Source organism: Sphaerodactylus townsendi, linkage group LG16 (assembly GCF_021028975.2).
Source record: "Sphaerodactylus townsendi isolate TG3544 linkage group LG16, MPM_Stown_v2.3, whole genome shotgun sequence".
NCBI lineage: Eukaryota > Metazoa > Chordata > Lepidosauria > Squamata > Sphaerodactylidae > Sphaerodactylus > Sphaerodactylus townsendi.
In genome coordinates, this window is record NC_059440.1 from 22440165 (window position 1) to 22459107 (window position 18943).

Below are 18943 nucleotides of genomic sequence, written 5' to 3' on the forward strand. Positions count from 1 at the left end.
AGTAAGCCCCATAAAGCTCAGTGGGACTCATTCACCAGTAAATAGGCCTGGGATTGCAGCCTTAGAGGTCAATGTGCAATAATGATCAAACTAGCCTCTTTTTAATTAGTTATTTATGTATTCAGATATTTACACCCTGCTCTTCTTCCCTACAGAGGCCCAAATAGGCTTACAACATTAATTTCCCCTACCTCCATTTTGACAGTGGGTGTGACTGGCCTATGGTCACCTAACAAACCTCCATGGTAAGGTGAGGATTCAAACCTCAATGTGCCAGATCCTGGCCAACCTCTATACCACTGGATCACGTATATACAAAGTATGGTTATAGCTTGCATTTTTAGTGCATCAAACAAGTCTGCAAGGGATCTGGTTGTTGTAGGTTTTCCAGGTTGTGTGGCTGTGGTCTGGTAGTTTTAGTTCCTAATGTTTCACCTGCATCTATGGTATCTTGGAGCCAGTGTGGTGTAGTGGTTAAGAGCAGGTGCACTCTGATCTGGAGATCCGGGTTTGATTCCCCGCTCTGCCGCTTGAGCTGTGGAGGCTTATCTGGGGAATTCACATTAGACTATGTACTCCCAACACACTCCAGCTGGGTGACCTTGGGCTAGTCACAGTTCTTCGGAGCTCTTTCAGCCCCACCCACCTCACAGGGTGTTTGTTGTGAGGGGGGAAGGGAAAGGAGATTGTAAGCCCCTTTGAGTCTCCTTAAAGGGGGGATATACATCCAAACTCTTCTTCTTCATCTTCCGATGCCACCTATAGATCTGGCAAAATGTTAGGAGCTAAAACTGCCAGATCACGGCCCCACAGCCTGGAAAACCCACAACAGCATGTTAATTCTGGTTGTGAAAGCCTTTGACAATACACTGCGAAAGTAAAATTTTTATTTCCTGGAAGAAAACTCAAGCATGCAGAGGGAAATTCAATGAAGCAAATGTGATGTTTTCTGAGATGCTGCCATTCAGAACAATGATGTTAGCTGGCCTGCTTTCCAATTTGCTCCAAGGAGAATGGGGATTGCGTGTCTCCTCCAGATTCTCTGCCAAGTGTGGTTGCAGTGTGGATTCTTCACCCAGAAGATAAAGCTGGTGCTGCTAGGTCCCAAGCTCCATTGCCCCACTGTGCCATGGCAATATGCGAATTCCCAGACTGGATCCACAGGCATACCTGAGTGGCAGAGACTTATCTAGTGAACCAGCTGTGTTTCCGCACTCCTACATTCCTGCTGGGTGACCTTGGGGTAGTCACAGTTCTCTCTGTACCCACTCAGCTCACCTGCCTCACAAGGTGTCGTGGGGAGAGGAAGGAAAAGGAGCTTGTTAGCCACCTTGAGTCTCCTTACAGGAGAGAAAGGTGGGATACAAATCCAAAATTTTCATCATCATTTTCTTCTTCTCCTCCTCCTTCTCTCTTGATTTGCGGGGTGGGGGTGGGTGGGCAGCCATGCACAATGCCGATGCTGCTGTTGTGTGAGGTTTTCTGTTAACCTTTGCTAGGTTCCTACAACTTCAGGCGTGCCTTTGAGATTAGAAAAGGGAAGGCCGCAGGAGAACATTTCTGCTTGCTTTGATGGAAGCCAAATCAGGAAATACAAACACCAAGATTTCTTTCTTCTATATTTTTTCCATTTCCAACCCCCATTCTTGGCTGCAGGGCACATGCATAAGACCTATTGTTTCGGTCTGACGAGATGTGTTGCAAACATGACATTGTAGCTATAGTAGCAATTAGGTAGTTATGCTTGTGCGATTTCTTCACAGTGGGCAGACTGACAGGATCATGACTCGTGGTTTTTCAGATTGCACTCTGGGGAATTGTGAGGTTTCTCAGCAACTCCTTCAAGGGAAGATCGACAGTGGTGGTTGACCATCCCTAACTGGCAATATGCAATGGCAAGGAAGTGTTTGGTGTACTCAGTGGTACATTGCTTGGTAGCTTTGTAGCTAGGGTTGCCAGCTCCGGGTTGGGGAATACCTGGAGATTTTGAAGGTGGACCCTAAGGAAGGTGGGGTTTAGAGAGGGGAGGGACTTCAGCGAGCAATAATTCCATAGAGTCCACCTTCCAAAGCGGCCATTTTCTTCAGGGGAAACAACCTCTATCAGCTAGAGGTTGTTTGTAATCCTAGGAAAGCCTGTGCAGTGCAGCGGTTAGGAGCGGTGAACTCTAGTCTGGAGAACCGAATTTGTTTCCCACTCCTACACATGAAACCTTCTGGGTGGCCTTGGGCCAGTTCGCTCAGAACTCTCCCAATCCTACCTACCTCACAAGGTGTCTGCTGTGTGGAGAGGAAGGGGAGGAATTTGTAAGCCACTTTGAGACTTCTTATGGTTGAGAAAAGGGGGATATAAATCCAAACTCTTCTTCTAGCTACTAGCTGGAGATTGGCAACCCTATGTGTAGCCCATCAGTGAAACTGCTGCACGGAGTGTGTCCCCAGATGTCCCAGAATCGTTGGAGATTCTTCAGCAGACAATTCAATGTAGAAAGGATTCTTTATGTAACTCTTCTGCTTGACTTCTGACACCAAAAAGGGCCAGCTCAAAGTGTCTCGTCTTGGTTACAAGGCTCTGTTTCTCCCCAGTGTTAAGCCAGGACCGCTGTTTCAAAACCAGACTATTATTTTTGTTCGAAAATTTCAGAAGAGTAGGAAAATTCAGATGCAACACCAAAACCCCCCCACAAAAAACAAAAACAAAGAGGGAGGGAGAAGAAAACAAGGAGGGGGCATGTAAATAGATTTCAAAAACTATAGCCTTCCAAGCAATTTAAACTAAACCAAAGATAATGCATTCCGCCTAACGTTTTTGTTAGCATGGTCTTGTTCCGGTACTGAGGAAAAAACTACCACTGCCCCACAAAAGTTTTCACTGGAATCAACTTTTCCTTTCCAAAATGATTTTTAAAATAGTCAGTTTACTCATGAGCATAGTGGCCTACATTTTATGCTTCTGTAGTTATGGTAGTGGGTTTGGCTTCCAAATTTTTTTGCACCAGGTCTTGAAGTCAGTGTGTGGACCTGGGGGTGGTGGGTGGGGCAGTAGTCTTCAAAAATATATTCTCAAAGAGATGTAGGCATGACAGTCATACAACAAAAATAATGTAAAGGAAAGCATGCTTTGCACAAGTGACCCAACGTTGCCACATACTAGTTCTTCGAACAGCTTCTAAAAATAATTATTAAAAAGTTATTAATAACCCACTGAATGCATTTTGGTCATTGGTCCTCCTCAGTAACTTGCATGTGGCAACTGAGATTTAAATAGATCCTTGGCACAAATCCTTGGCGCAAAGATCAGTCACCTTATTTTTAAAGAAATACCAACATGTTGCAATTTTGATTGGTTTTGGAAAGTGTATGTATAAATAAATTTTTAAAAGTTTCTTTTCCTGCTCGCATGGAGGTACATACCTTTTACTCACAACATAGGAGGTTGATGATTTCCAAACCTGCCTGAAGCGATCTTAAGTGTATCGTTTTTTTTCTTTTGTCGGCAAACAAAAGATAAATAAAGGTTGATAACGGAAACCATCAACATGGTTCCTGTGAGGTAGAATAAGGATATCGCAACCAAAGCACTTGTTCGTAAGCTCATCTTGAAGTCCTGGCCCTTGACACTTCTGGTGAACGTTGCCCTCCCCACATTAGAAAAAATTATCTCACCTGCTTCATTGTTAAATTAGGTGGGAAATCTGTTATTTTAGTTTATAAATAATCAATAGACCTCATTATTTTTATGCAGAAAAATCACATTCAAGTAATTAGAGGAAAACTATTGGCCTGAAAGCGGTTTTTTGGCAGGCTGATGCCTTTGCAAGGCAAATTTACAATCAACATTATTTTGCTATTTATTCTGGAAGAGAAAATTCCTCACATTTTTTTTTGGTAACTAGTGGGGAAAACGCTCCCTCAAAAATGTTCCTTTCCCCCCAGACCTTGTCTCTAGCCTAGAACCTCAGCATTCTAGGGACGTGCGAATCGCAGGACATGAGGATAATAATCGGGCCGGCCTTGTCCGTTCTGTTGTGTCCTTGGCCTCCAAAATCTCATTCATGTGCCTCTTCCGCATTCTTTTTTTCCTTAGAAAACGATATTTTTTGGCAATTCACTGAAGCACATGTACCTGGCCCTGCTCCAGCACAAAGAGAGTCAACGTGGTTTTGAGGGGCTTTGGACACCATGTGAATGTTCCAAAGCAGCTTAGGCTGGCCGGTGACAATCGGACCTCCGTTTTGTTTGCCCTTAACAGCTGAAATAGGACTCGAAATGGCTGCTCGTCGTACATTAGCAGGCAGGCATCCAAATATAATGGTCTCTGTTGACCTCCAGTTTGAACAAACCTCCAATTGTTGTTTTGGCTTAAGCTGAAAGGAGTTTGGACTCTGACAAGGAGTTGGGGTATGTTCAGTTCAAAGGTTTTTCTCAGTTGTTTGCAGATGAACAAGGGCTTGTTTTCTCCCTACCCTCTCCTGGAAGCCACGTCCCTAGCTAACCTCCATCTTTTATAGTTACAACCAAGGTTTGGTAGGGACTTGAACTTTGGCTGAGGGTAAGGGGGGGCAGCTTTATCGGTGACATCTCGCGAGACAAGAGCCCTTTCTATACAAACGTTTAAAAGTGGTTTTTCCGCACAAATCTTTAAAAGGCAGGAAATAAAATGTTTCCTCCATTGAGTTCCACATTGTTTCCCCCTCATTATGTCTCGAAAGTGTTTTAAAATCATCTCCTTTTAAAGGCCCCTTCTTCACATACACAATAATGCACTTTCAATTCTCTTTCAATGCTCTCTGCAGCTGGATTTTACTGTGCGTAATAGCAAAATCCACTTGCAAACAATTGTGAAAGTGGATTGAAAATACATTATTCTGCATGTGCGGAAAGGCCAAAATGATTCTTTGTTTGAACTGTTTTCAAAATATCTCCAGTTGCCTATGCGATCTGTTTACAACATTTTCCATGCCTCTGTGCTGTTCCAAACTTCTTCCTTGGTGCCATTTTTTGAGCTCGCTCCGTTCCCCCTTGCCTCTTTATTTTCACCATTTCTGTATTTTTGGGGAGGACAATCTTTGAAGCATTCGCTATGTGAGATATAAAGAATCTCAATAAGAAGCTGTGAAGCGCTGAAGCATTAATTCAACATCTCAAAAAAAAGGGGAGGGGGAAAACACGTAATGGCCACTATGAATTGTTTCAAAGGGGTGAGTGTGGCCATATATGGGAGGAACTGAAAATGTCTTTGAAACATATCAGGTGATTTGAGCAGAAAAAGCCAACACTGTTGGATTCTGGAATTCTGCACTTGGATAGGAGGGAACTCCTAACGCCTTCCTGGGTTTTGTAAAACAGAACGTCACCCCGATGACATTCATTCTCACAATAGTTGTAAGCAGAGTCAGGGATTACTACTATTCATAAGCCGAAAGTCCACATTTTTTTAAAAAAAACCTGCCTATCTGCCCACATACAGCTTAGATCCGTAATTTATTTCAATTGACGGCCACATGCCTTCGAACATTCAAGAGCTTCCCCCCCACCCCCCCTTGCAGGAAATTCTGACTTGCTATTTTAAAACTCTGTTGGCATGAAACATTCAATTTGCAAAACACTCGCAATTGACCTCGCTGGCCTCATTGCTGCAGATAAGAAAGTCGGGCAAAGAGACCTGCCAAACTCAGAGATGGGGGTAGGGAGAAATATCCACACTGGCATCATATGAAATGGCATGAGTGCATTCGATTAGGTTTTATTTGAGGCACAGCAGAATACAAAACATTCAAATTGAACCAATGTTATATAAGAAGAGTAGAAGAAGCATTGGATTTATATCCCCCCTTTCTCTCCTATAGGAGACTCAAAGGGGCTTACAGACTCCTTTCCCTCCCCCACTCACAACAAACACCCTGTGAGATAGGTGGGGCTGAGAGAGCTCCGAAGAACTGTGAGTAGCCCAAGGTCACCCAGCTGGCCTGTGTTGGAGTGTACAGGCTAATGCGAATTCCCCAGATAAGCCTCCACAGCTTAGGCGGCAGAGCGGGGAATCAAACCTGGTTCCTCTAGATTACAGTACACCTGCTCTTAACCACTATGCAACTGCTGCTCCTTATTTGTGTGGTTCTAAAAGTAAAGTTATATTGGGAAACAAGAACGGGCCCTCGCTTGTGTGATCGGAATACAGGTGTGTGTAAGCTGGCATGGCCGACGTTGATCCCGTGGTCCTATCATTCCTTATAATGGCTGCGCATTAACAAAAGGGTGTTTTGGCCTGGCTCTTATTCTTTACTGCCTGGCTGCTTCTTTTCATAAACCTGTGGGATAACATTCCTGTTCAGGCACTCAATGAATGTGCTCGTTGTGGGCGTATAACCCCATAGGTGCCATGCGCATAGGCGTTTGGAGGATGTTGAGACAGGTACTACAACTGCACTACCCCTAGATGAGCACTTGAACAGGCCTATCAACAGATTTTCACAGCCGGTTGAGCTTTGGTCTGTTTTCTCTGTCCCCTCCTTGCAGATGACGGCTCGGCTGATGCTAGCAGTCGGAGGAGCAGTTCTGGGATCCTTGCAGTTCGGTTACAACACTGGAGTCATCAACGCCCCACAGGAGGTAAGGAGGGCCAGCTTGCCAGAGGCACCCATGTTTTGCGCCAACAGTCTCACAAAGGTTTACCTTGGGTCATCAGAGGCCTAAGGTTGCCAGCTCTGGGTTGGGAAATCCCAGGAGATTTTGGGGGTGGAGTCTGAGGGTTTGGGGAGGGGAGGGACCTCAGCATGGTGTAATTCCATCACCTTCTGAAGTAGCCATTTTTTCCCAAATGCATGCACTAAACGTAATTACACTGAAAGCAGCTAGCAGCTCAAAAGCTGTGTGATTCAAAACACAAAGTCAATGTTTTAATATGGGCCCCTTCCACACATGCAGAATAATGCCCTTTCAATCCACTTTCACAATTGTTTGCAAGTAGATTTTGCTGTTCTGCCCAGTAAAATCCAGCTGCAAAGTGGATTGAAAGGGCATTATTCTGCATGTGCGGAAGGGGCCGTAGACATTTTGGTCTTATAGTACTTACAAAAGGTTTGGGAACGTACAGTATCATGAGAGTATGTATCAATACAACATGAGTACATCAACTTTCTGTCCACTTCCACAATTGTTTGCAAATGGATTTTGCTATTCCACACAGTAAAATCCACTGCAAAGTGCATTATTCTGCATGTGCGAAAGGGGGCCTAAGACAGTCTGGATCCAGATGTTTCTTGGAAAGGAAACTTGCTAACCAGGTTTCCTGCTGGAAGAAAAATGGGTTATGAAGCGAGAATGTTTACAAAAGTGGGCAGGTATCTAGGCTAGCAAAATTCTGTTAGACTGCTAGAAAATCTTGTCAGCTTTTTCATGCATGGTTGGTTTATGGTAACTTTAAGGGATAAAAATGCTGTTCAGGATGGAAATGCACCTCTACTCCCCACCCTCCCTAGCCCCTGCTGAAATAACATGTCCAGTTACCCGGCTTACAATTAGTTGCGATAGGATTTGTTCAGCAGGTTCCCAGGAGAATTAAATTTTGCTCTGTGCTGAACATTTTGTTTGAAAGATCACCGGGAAAGCTGTTGTACAAATGCCACCCTGATTTGGATTAAAACCCGAGTCTCCAAGGAACAGCTTCTAGAGCAGAATTTAAGCACGGCCAGAGTTCCTGTAAGGGCTTGACCTGGATTGTAAGTCACCTAACGATGCCAAAATACCCCTCCCCCCTTCATTAGTAGAATCCTAGACCTCCATGGTTCACCTCAGCACACCCCATCCAATGTCCATTTTAACCCTAACTGCACTTTGTGCATGGCCAGAAGCCATAAAAATCAGGAGGACAGGGTTTGAACAGATATCCAAAATGTATTGTTGAAGGCTTTCACGGCCAGATTCAACTGGTTGTTGTGGATTTTCTGGGCTGTGTGGCCATGGCCTGGTAGATCTTGTTCCTAACGTTTTGCCTGCATCTGTGGCTGGCATCTTCAGAGGTGTATCACAGATGTGACACACTTCTCTCTGTGATACACCTTTGAAGATGCCAGCCACAGATGCAGGCAAAACGTTAGGAACAAGGGCTCATTCCGCACATGCAAAATAATGCACTTTCAAACTGCTTTCAGTGCTCTTTGAAGCTGTGCGGAATGGCAAAATCCACTTGCAAACAGTTGTGAAAGTGGTTTGAAAACGCATTATTTTGCGTGTGCGGAAGGGGCCAAGATCTACCAGACCATGGCCACACAGCCCGGAAAATCCACTACAACTAGATATCCAAAACATTAGTATAAATGGTTAGGGAGTCAAGAAATGCTCTTAAGGTATTGTCGAAGGCTTTCACGGCCGGAATCACTTGGGTGCTGTGCAAACAGTTGTGAAACTGTGCAAACAGTTGTGAAAGTGGTTTGAAAACGCATTATTTTGCGTGTGCGGAAGGGGCCAAGATCTACCAGACCATGGCCATACAGCCCGGAAACCACACAGCACCCAAATGCTCTTAAGGACTCCCCACCCCACAAGCCCTGCCCCGCTGTGTCTCAGTGAAACACTCTAATCTATGTGATTTTTCTCCCCTGCTGATTTAGATGCAGTAATCTCCTTTCTTTCACTGTATCACCTTAAATAGCTTTAGGCGTTAGAAATCATTTGTGTTTTGAATTTGATCTTTGATTCCTGGGCCTCTCCTGGCTTTTCACATTCCGGACTCCCCAGAATGAAAAGTTCTCGCCTACGGTCACATTCGCCACCAGGAGACAAACCTTCCCTCCCCGTTTTAATAAGTACTTGGGGGAAACTTACAGCTTGCCAAATGGATCGTCTGTCTTCGCCCAGAATTAGGAAGCCTTCTCTGGTTTCTAAACCAAAATCCCCTCATTGTTAACCTTACCAGCTCACCTTCCTAGTACAAAGTGGTAACAATTCAACTCACAAATACAGCAAAAAGAGAGGGGAACCCTATTCCTTGTTGATTACTCTTCCACGGAACTGAAGGCACACATAATTCTAACAGCAAGCCTTTCATTCTATGGACACATTTGAGAGGTTGGTAGGGACAAGATAAGATGGGGGCTTGTAAATGGTTTTCCTGCTTGGATGTTTACCAGTTAACCAGATGACTGTCTCTGTCAGCTCTGAGGCCCTTCTGCACATGCAGAATAATGCACTTTCAATGCACTTTGCAGCTGGATTTTACTGTGCGGAATAGCAAAATCCACTGGCAAACAATTGTGAATGTGGACTGAAAGTGCATTATTCTGCATATGCGGAAGGGGCTCGAGAGGGAGCTTCCTTCTTTCCAATAGACAATAAACACAGATCATCTAGTCCAGGGGTCCCCAAACTATGGCCTGGGGGCCAAATGTGGCCCCCTGAAGGCATTTATCCGGCCCGCCAGGCATGGCGGCGATGGCTCCATTCATGTGCAGTGGGGGCTCGAGGGAAAGGAGGAACCGGCCCCAACGGCTGTTGATTGCAATTACATGATGGCACCCCCAAATCTCCATGAATTTTCTGACCCAGAGTTGGAAACCTTACACGTGGCAACTCCTGCTCCGCCCTTCCCTCTCAGCTACTCCATGTGTTGCTCTCAGGCTTTCTGTTCCGCCTCACTTTCATTGGCATCAGCCAGGCTGGTGAATCGCTCGCTGGCTGCTAGAGAGGAAAGAACCCAGGAAGATACCTGATCCTGGGTTAGATGGAATGCTTCATTGGGAAAGTTCTGCTTTTTTTTTTTTTTACAGGGGAAGGTATTCCACAGCCTCCCCAACAATATTTGGAGCCCACCCTGTACTTGACATACTTTGGTCACTGTTCTAAAAATAGACCATGACAGAAAGGCTGAAAGGTGAAATCAAACATTTTACAATCATTTGTGCATAGGAATTTGTTCATAGTTTTTTTTAGTCCGACCCTCCAACAGTCTGAGGGACAGTGAACTGGCCCTGTTTTAAAAGTTTGAGGACCCCTGATCTAGTCGAAAGTGTTGGTGCATGTCTGTGAATGCACCAGCAGGTAATTTCCCTGTTGCTGTGCTCCTGATTTCATTGGACCATTGTGAATATGCCGCCACAGGAGGTGGTGATGGCCACTAACCTGGATAGCTTTAAAAGGGGCTTGGACAGATTGATGGAGGAGAAGTTGATCTATGGCTACCAATCTTGATCCTTCTTGATCTCAGATTGCAAATGCTTTAGCAGACCAGGTGCTCGGGAACAGCAGCAGCAGAAGGCCATTGCTTTCACATCCTGCATGTGAGCTCCCAAAGGCACCTGGTGGGCCACTGCGAGTAGCAGAGTGCTGGACTAGATGGACTCTTCTCTGATCCAGCAGGCTTGTTCTTATGTTCTTATGATGTAGTAAAGTGACTTACAGCAAAGGTGTGCATTTAAAAAAATTCCAGTGACTATCAGGATTGTTTTTGAAGCAATAAAATCTATTTACTAATTTTGTTTACTTCATTTCTGCCCTATCTTTACCCCTAATGGGGATTTGAAGCAGCTTACCACATTCTCCTCACAACAACTTTGTGAGGTTAGGCTAGGCTATGTGTGACTGGCCCAAGGTCACCAAGCAAGTTTTCAGGGCAAAGTGGAGATTTGAACTTGGGTCTCCCAGATGCTAGTCCAATACTCTTAACCACCACACCAAACTGGCTGCCTTAAGATCTTGGCTTCTTTGCTGGAAAGCCCCTCCAGTGTGAACAGGCCAGCAAAACTCAGGCCCCTTCCACACATGCAGAATAATGCACTTCCGATCCACTTTCACAATTGTTTGCAAGTGGATTCTGCTCTTTCGCACAGCAAAATCCAGCTGCAAAGTGGATTGAAAGTGCTTTATTCTGCTGTCTTCTTCAGCAATGAAGAATTAAATGAACCAATTTCTTTCTCCTGAATACCTAAAGCAAGCTGTTCTCCGTAAATACAGATTTGTTTTTTTTTAATGTGCTCAGACAAAAATAATAACCACACAAGATCAGTAAACTGGAGAGGCTGTCCTATGTGGGTGTGTATAAAGTGCTGTCAAGTCGCAGCTGACTTAGAACAATCCAGCAGGGTTTTCAAGTCAAGAGACTAGCAGGAGATTGTTTACTGTTGCCTGCCACTGTGTAGCAGCCCTGGACTTCTTTGGTGGTCTCCCCATCCAAATATTAACTCTCACTGATCCTGCTTAGCTTCTGAGATCAGGTTACCTGGGGCAATCAAACCAAGGCAGCTGGGTTATAAGAATGGCAATTTCCCTGGTTGGGGGAAGGAAAACATATTAGGAATTTGTATGCAGCAGCTTAGGAAGAAAGGGCCGGCTGCCTCTTTCCCTCTTCCCCCCCCCCCCCCCCCCCCCAATTTCACTCTTGCTTGGCTATCGTGACTCAGCAAGTAACTCAACCTCCAGGAAGTTCTTCTTTGGTGTTTTATCAGCTGCACCAGCCAGTCCACATTTCCAAAGAGGTCACTGTGAAATTGGTTGGCCGGGTGCCGGTTCGACTCTTTGCCCCACCTAGTGGAGAAAGCGTCTCCCCACTTCTTTAGTGGGGGGGTTATCTCCGGAGTGACAGGTGCCAGACGGCTGGGGTAAACATATCCCCAAGTAGGTTAAAGTCCCCAGATAGGCAGCCTTGAGTCACAGTGTCAGTGGCCAAGGATGATGATGAAACCAGAAAAAAACGTCTTTCCTGTACTTTTTAATTTCCTCCCCAGCCAAAGGCTTACACAACCCACTGAAATCAGTACAAGCACAGTTAATGTAATAAATGATTAAAATGACTCAGATTAATCAATAAACAGTTAAAATATATGTCTCCGATGGGGTGGGGAGAGTAGAGCTCCAATTGGCTATTCACTTCTAATGACAGGTTCCTAACATGTTTCTTCGAAAATAAGACAGTGTCTTATATTAATTTTTGCTCCCAAAGATGCGCTATGTCTTATTTTCAGGGGATGTCTTATTTTTCTGCTCCACAGCTGCATGCTCTGGTGTTCTGTTCGACGGGCATGCTTCCAAACAAAAACTTTGGCCCTTTCCGCACGGGCCAAAAACGACGGCCTGGGGGTGGTAAAAACGCCGCCCCCAGGCCGCCCACGTATTGCTATAAGCGGCGCTAAGCTGTAAATTCGCGAGCAGCCGCCAACCTTTCTTTTGACTGCGCTCCCCCTCCCCAGGGCGTGGCGTCAGTGTCGCTTTCCTAAAATGTAACCCTTTAAAGCGGGTTGTTTTGAGGGGAAAGCGTGTTCCCGGCGGTCGCTGTGAGAACAGCACCGCTGGGGAACACGCTGTTGTTCCCTCCGATCCCACTCACCGTGTCCCCATTAGTCAGCCTGTTGGCCGTCAAGCCTCGCCCACGCTGTCCTCCCACCCCTGGAGGGTCGGAGGGTGCAGTGGAAGCGCGGGCTGGGCGACGCTGTGCCAGCAGGCCGCACGACGGGGACACGGTGAGTGGGATCGGAAGGAAGAAGGCTGCCTTCTGCGGCGGAGCCGCTTACGTCGCTCTGCCGGCCCCTCTGGAGGCCGCCCGCATGCTTGCATGCGAACGGCCTCCGCCTCCACGCCCGTGCGGAAACGGCCTTTGCTTCATCTTACTTTCGGGGGATGCTTTATATTTAGCACTTCAGCAAAACCTCTACTACGTCTTATTTTCAGGGGATGTCTTATTTTCGGAGAAACAGGGTATTACTTGGGGATGTTGGTGGTATCTGCTGATGGTTGCTACCCTCCAGGTGATGGCTGGAGATCTCCTGGGGTTACAACTGATCTCCAAGTGGCAGAGATCAGCTCATCTGGAGAAATTGGCCACTTTGGAAGGGGGACGCTAAGGCACTAAACCCCACTGAAGTTCCTCTTCTCCCCAAACCCCGCCCTTTTCAGGTTTCACACCCCACCCCCCAAATCTCCAGTATTTCCCTACCCAGAGCTGGCAACCCAGGTTGAAGGTCTGTCAAAGGCCTCTTCATCTCCCTCAATGTGGAACGGCAACAGAGATTTTGGGAGTGAACCATCTATGCTCCTTTGCCAGGGGGGTGGCTTGTGAAAAGAAATCGGCAGCTGCCAGAGCCTCTCTTTGGGAGGAGGATGGCTTCAAGAGCCCTTTGGCAGTGTTTCAGCTCGCCCAGGAGAAAAAGTGACTTGAACCCGCTGAAGCTGCTTCTAGCCCACCCCTCCATCCTGCATACATTTGTTTCATTCTTAAGAGTCAAGCAAGAATGCGTACATCCCAGTGGATTCAGTCTAACAGTCTCTTGGCTTTTCCTTCGCAGGTGATTGAAAGGTTTTACAATCGGACCTGGCATGAGCGCTACGGGGAGTACATCAGCCATGGCACCCTCACTACTTTGTGGTCCCTCTCAGTGTCCATATTCTCCATTGGAGGGATGATTGGAGCTTTCTCTGTGGGGCTGTTTGTCAACCGCTTTGGACGGTGAGCACGTAACCATCTCTTTTGTTTAACGGACAGCCTTTCATGGCTTTAGCATATAATTAACAAAATAGATTTTATTTTTAACATTGTAAAACTGCAGATATTCCACATTCTTTACTGCTTCTGCTCAGCTGTGAAGCAAAATGTTTTCCTGGTCAATGAACAACCCCTGAAAGAGTCAAATTATTCTTTGGCTGAACTTGTCTTGTTATTGTGTTAGACTCTGGGTGGAAGGCAGTGAGAAGCTGCAACTGCAGTTCTGCTTTCCCTGACCTGCTGCCCACCCTAAGCCTCAGACCAAACTGCTCTCTAGCATTTCTTGCCCATTATCTCAAAATCGTTATCCAGGAGTCTGCACTGAAAAGCCTGCACCAGAGTAGTTTAATTAGTTGGAGTCTCATCCATCTCCTTTAATAAATGGGTCCCATTCTTGAGTGCTGCCTCACACACTAAACACCCGACTAACTTCTGACCCTTTTCTTCTTCCAGGCGGAACTCTATGTTGATGTCCAACAGCCTTGCTTTCCTTTCTGCTGCTCTTATGGGTTTCTCCAAGATGGCCAACTCCTTTGAAATGCTGATCCTGGGCCGCTTCATAATTGGGCTGTATTCTGGCCTCACCACAGGCTTTGTGCCCATGTATGTGGGCGAGGTGTCCCCCACGGCCCTTCGAGGGGCTCTGGGGACCCTTCATCAGCTTGCCGTCGTCGTGGGTATCCTCATAGCCCAGGTGAGTTGTTCTCATCAGCTCCCCCTACTGGGGACTGGGAAGGCACAGAAGTTTTGATGCAGATCTCTGCCGATGCAGGGAAACGTCGGTCCCATCTGCACATCTGCCTTTGTTAAAGAGGTAGAATTGCAACTGCCAAAAAGCATGGTTCGTTTTTAGAGCAGAGAGTGGAACATCCATATCTCTAGGAGGATAATGATAATTTAGCAAAGTTGCGAGGGAGAATCATCCTGGATTTGGAGAAACGGCGGCCCCTTGTGAACCCGTTGGTTGTGCTCTCTCTGTAGATCTTCGGGATGGATCTAATCATGGGGAGTGAGTCGCTGTGGCCGCTTCTGCTGGGCTTCATCTTCATCCCTGCCTTGATGCAATGCATCCTGCTGCCCTTTGCCCCAGAGAGCCCCCGCTTCCTCCTCATCAATCGCAACGAGGAGAACAAAGCCAAGAGCGGTGAGTTGGACTTGTAGTAAACTGTGGCTTGATGGAAGATGCATATGCTTGGAATGCAAAAGGTCCCAGGTTCAATCCCTGGGGTCTCTGGTTAAGAGGTCAGGTAGCAGGTGATGGGAAGGACTTCCTAGCTGGTCTGAGCAGTAGACTAACCATCAGCTTGTGTGACAGCTGAGATCATTTTCCTGATTCTCCTCTCCTGGTGTGCCCTCCAGTTCTGAAGAAGCTCCGAGGGACGACCGACGTCAGCAGTGACCTCCAAGAGATGAAGGAGGAAAGTCGGCAAATGATGCGGGAGAAGAAAGTGACCATCCTGGAACTTTTCCGCTCGCCTATGTACCGCCAGCCCATCCTTATTGCCATTGTCCTACAGCTGTCCCAGCAGCTCTCGGGGATCAATGCTGTAAGTGAGGCCATTCAAATCAGTTTATTTTTTACAATGCTTTATGTTTCAGAGAACCCTAAGCTGAGCAGGGTCAGTCCTAACTAGTGGTGTACTGGTTAAGAGCAGGTGGATTCTAATCTGGAGAACCAGGTTTGATTCCCCACTCCTCCACCTGAGTGGCTGAGGCTTATCTGGTGAACCAAGCATGTTTGTGCACTACGTTCCTGCTGGGTGACCTTAAGCTAGTTACAGTTCCCTCAGAACTCTCTCAGCCCCACCTACCTCACAAGGTTTCTGTTGTGGGGAGAGAAAGGGAAAGGAGCTTGTAAGCCATCTTGAGTCTCCTTACAGGAGAGAAAGGTGGGGGATAAATCCAAACTCCTTTTCTTCTTCTTCTACTTGGGTGGGAGACCACCAGAAAATTAATATCCGGGTTCCTATGCAAAGGAAGGCCATGACAAACCACCTCTTTCATCTCTTGTCTTGAAAACCCCATAAAGTGTTGCTGTAAATCAGCTGCAAATTGATGGCACTTTATACACTGCAGGGATGGGACTTGTTTGCTTTTTATTCAGTCCCTTCTTCACAGAGTTGAAGGATTCCCCACCATCTTACCATCCCAACACCTGTATGAGATAGAATGAAACTGAGAGAGAGAATGATTGGCCCACAGTCTTCCTTCGTGGCAGATTATGGCAAATAGGAACCCGAGTTTTGCTGACCAATAGCCTGAGATTCTCATTTCTGTACTATGAAACAGGAAACAGAGCCTGGTATGAACTTTTAGGTTTGCAATGCAAATGTATTGCAGACCAGCCTCAGCTTCTACATATTCAAATTTCTTTGCACTGTTAAGCTCCCCGTAGTTAACAAGGATACAGTAGGCCTGGTGGTACAACATGCCCCATGTTGACATATGTTAAAAATAGCTTAAAAGTACGATGGATTAGATTATGAAGGCGATTTTTCTGGAAGTTGCTAAACCCATTTTAGCCTAATAAATCCCTGCATTTTGAACATTAGAGTGCCTTGAGGAGGCAGAAATTGGGCTCCTGTTCGCAATTTTTTTTTGGCTGCATCAAATCAAATTTGGTGTGCCTGAAAATATAGTAATGAAATGTGCGTGAACTGATGTGAACTCACAATAAAAACCATTACTCGATCTCCATGCATCATGGATGCAGAAATTCTTGAACATTTAGCAATTTTATTTAAATGTTTGGCCATCAACTTATTGCGACATTCTTGCTAATTTTGGCACATTACTTTGCACGCTTTAAAAAAAATAGATTTTGTATGTCAAAGTGAGGCTTTAATAACTACTGTTCATCGCAGGCAGCCAGGCCAGCAAGTTTTAAGGAAAATGTCTTTGGATGTCTTTGGACATTTCAACACGTAGAGTGACTCTGCAAAGATTTGAAGCAAATCCATGACTGTGATGCAACTCATTTTGTGGATTTGGCATGTAATATTCTGGCATCTTCTAAGAAAATCTGGGCATTCTTTTGAGACGGTGGCTGAAATTTTGATCTCTTCTGACGAATTTGGTCTCACGGGTTTCTGCATACGGAGAACTTTGGTAGATTTGTCTGAAACTGAATTATGGTACAGAAACTCTGCATTAGGGGCCTGAAATATATCTGGGTTTATCACTCGCTGGGCACAGAAGAGTGGGTGAAAACTTCAATTTGGAGGCTATGAAGGGAGCGCTGGTGGCATAGTGGTTAAGAGCAGTTGTACTCTAATCTGGAGGAACTGGGTTTGATTCCCTGCTCTGCCACTTGAGCTGTGGAGGTTTATCTGGGGAATTCACATTAGCCTATGCACTCCAACACAGTCCAGCTGCATGACCTGGGGCTAGTTACAATTCTTCGAAGGTCTCTCAGCCCCACCCACCTCACAGGGTGTTTGTTGTGGAGGGGGGAAGGGAAAGGAGTTTGTAAGCCCCTTTGAGTCTCCTTACAGGAGGGAAGGGGGGGTATAAACCCTCCTCCTCCTCCTCCTCCTCCTCCTTTTGCCTTAGTTCTTTCCACCTGATGCCAGTGTGGTGTAGTGGTTAAGAGCAGTGGAATCTAATCTGGAAACCGAGTTTGATTCCCCACTCCTCCATATGAGCAGTATACTCTAATCTGGTGAACTGGATTTGTTTCCCTACTCTTCCACATGAAGCCTGCTGGGTGACCTCAGGCTAGTCACAGTCATCTCTGAACTCTCTCAGCCCCACCTAACTCACAAGGAGTCTGTTGTGGGGAGAGGAAGGGAAGGAGTTTATAAGTCCCCTTGAAAAACTGGATATAAAACCTAATTCTTCTTCTCTTCTTCTTCATATGTTCCTTAACAGTTTGCACATTTCTTTTTTTCAGGTTTTCTACTATTCTACAAGAATCTTCAGAAAAGCTGGGGTACAGGAGCCTGTCTACGCTACCATAGGCGCTGGAGTTGTAAACACAGCCTTCACAGTTGTTTCAGTGAGTGTTTCCTAAGTTTGCTGATTGGAGGGGCTATTGCTGGGAGCTGGGAAAGTGTGCCTGTTCTATAGGGGAGGGGGGATATTTCATGTCCAGAGCTACTTTAAACACTGGAACTTGTGTTTCAATTGACATGGTGATGATGGATGTTACTACTAAGGATAAGGAAACAAAAGCAAAGTCTCTGCCCCAAGGATCTTACAATCTAGTTTTTAGACAGGGAAGTGGAAAGAACAGAAGGAGGGGAAGAGGCAAATGAATGAATGGAATTGAAAGCGTCACCTTTCTTTTAGTGGGATATGCAGGGGCTAAAGGGTTAAAACCAAAGTTTTCATGCAGAGAGCGAGCGAGAGCAGGCAGATATTTCTGTAGGAGGACAATTTGGGTTCCTTGATGCCTTCAGTTATTTGACTGAAATAATTTCTCACAGCACTCTAGGCTGTTTTATTGAAGCACGCTTGGGACAAACCAAGTTTGCCCTTTCCCTCTGCTGAACAGGCACTCAATTTCATCCTTTCTCCCCCCCCCCCCCCGGGGTCTTCTCTGACAGCTGTTTGTTGTAGAACGGGCTGGACGAAGGACACTACATCTCACTGGCCTGGCCGGGATGGCAGGTTGTGCAGTCCTCATGACAATTGCGTTGGCTCTCCTGGTAAGTGGTGAACGCATCACGGTGGATTGGGAAATAGCTCCTTGAATGATCTGGGCAGAGAGAGATGCGCACCTAGATGTAGCTGGTGAGCAAAGCCTGATGAACATGGAGCCCATCTGGGAAACAGCCTTGCCTGGGGATCCTCACTCCAGCTCCTTATCTGTGGCATTAGGAGAGGTAATAGGGCCACCTTGGGTCACTGTCACTAGAGGCTAGTGGAGTTACCTGGGTTCAAGGGACCAAGGTTCCTGTTATTTCAACCCACTCCACAAGCTTCAGAAATTCTGTTGAGTTTGAAGATACCCCCACCCACAGTTTTAGTTTGGAAGGCGGAATTTGGTTGTTTAGTAAAATCTGGACAACAAGAAGAAAGAGTTTGGATGTATACCCCACTTCCCTCCTGTAAGGAGACTTAAAGGGGCTTACAAGCTCCTTTCCCTTCCTCTCCCCACAACTGACACCTTGTGAGGTAGGTGGGGCTGAGAGACTTCTGAAGAACTGTGACCAGCCAAGGTCACCCAGCAGGAATGCAGAAACACATCTGGTTCACCAGATAAGCCTCTGCTGCTCAGGTGAAGGAGTGGGGGAATCAAACTGTGTTCTCCAGATTATAATCCATCTGCATAAACCAGCGGCCTTTACATGACCTGGATCCAAATCCTGGCTCAGCCTTTGAAATCCAAGGACAACTTTGGGCTGATCACTATTTTTCACCTTAGCTTTGAAAATAAAATGTTTAAAAGTAAATGCAATGCACTCGTCTCCTCAGAGGAAAGAAGTGACAGAAAACTGATAGAACAGATGTCGGAGTGGGTAAGAACGAACAC

The 18943-nt window shown here is 46.0% G+C and overlaps 1 protein-coding gene across 1 annotated transcript in view; it reads left to right on the top strand.

The window, feature by feature from the left end:
- The window catches only part of SLC2A1 (solute carrier family 2 member 1), a 42660-nt gene that overhangs the window by 19210 nt on the left and 4507 nt on the right, over window positions 1–18943 (top strand). The window contains exons 2-8 of the mRNA XM_048518788.1: window positions 6516–6608; window positions 13271–13431; window positions 13921–14161; window positions 14449–14611; window positions 14827–15014; window positions 17360–17464; window positions 18015–18116. Of these exons, the coding sequence (XP_048374745.1) occupies window positions 6516–6608; window positions 13271–13431; window positions 13921–14161; window positions 14449–14611; window positions 14827–15014; window positions 17360–17464; window positions 18015–18116 (1053 nt within the window). The remainder of the gene's footprint in view (window positions 1–6515; window positions 6609–13270; window positions 13432–13920; window positions 14162–14448; window positions 14612–14826; window positions 15015–17359; window positions 17465–18014; window positions 18117–18943) is intronic.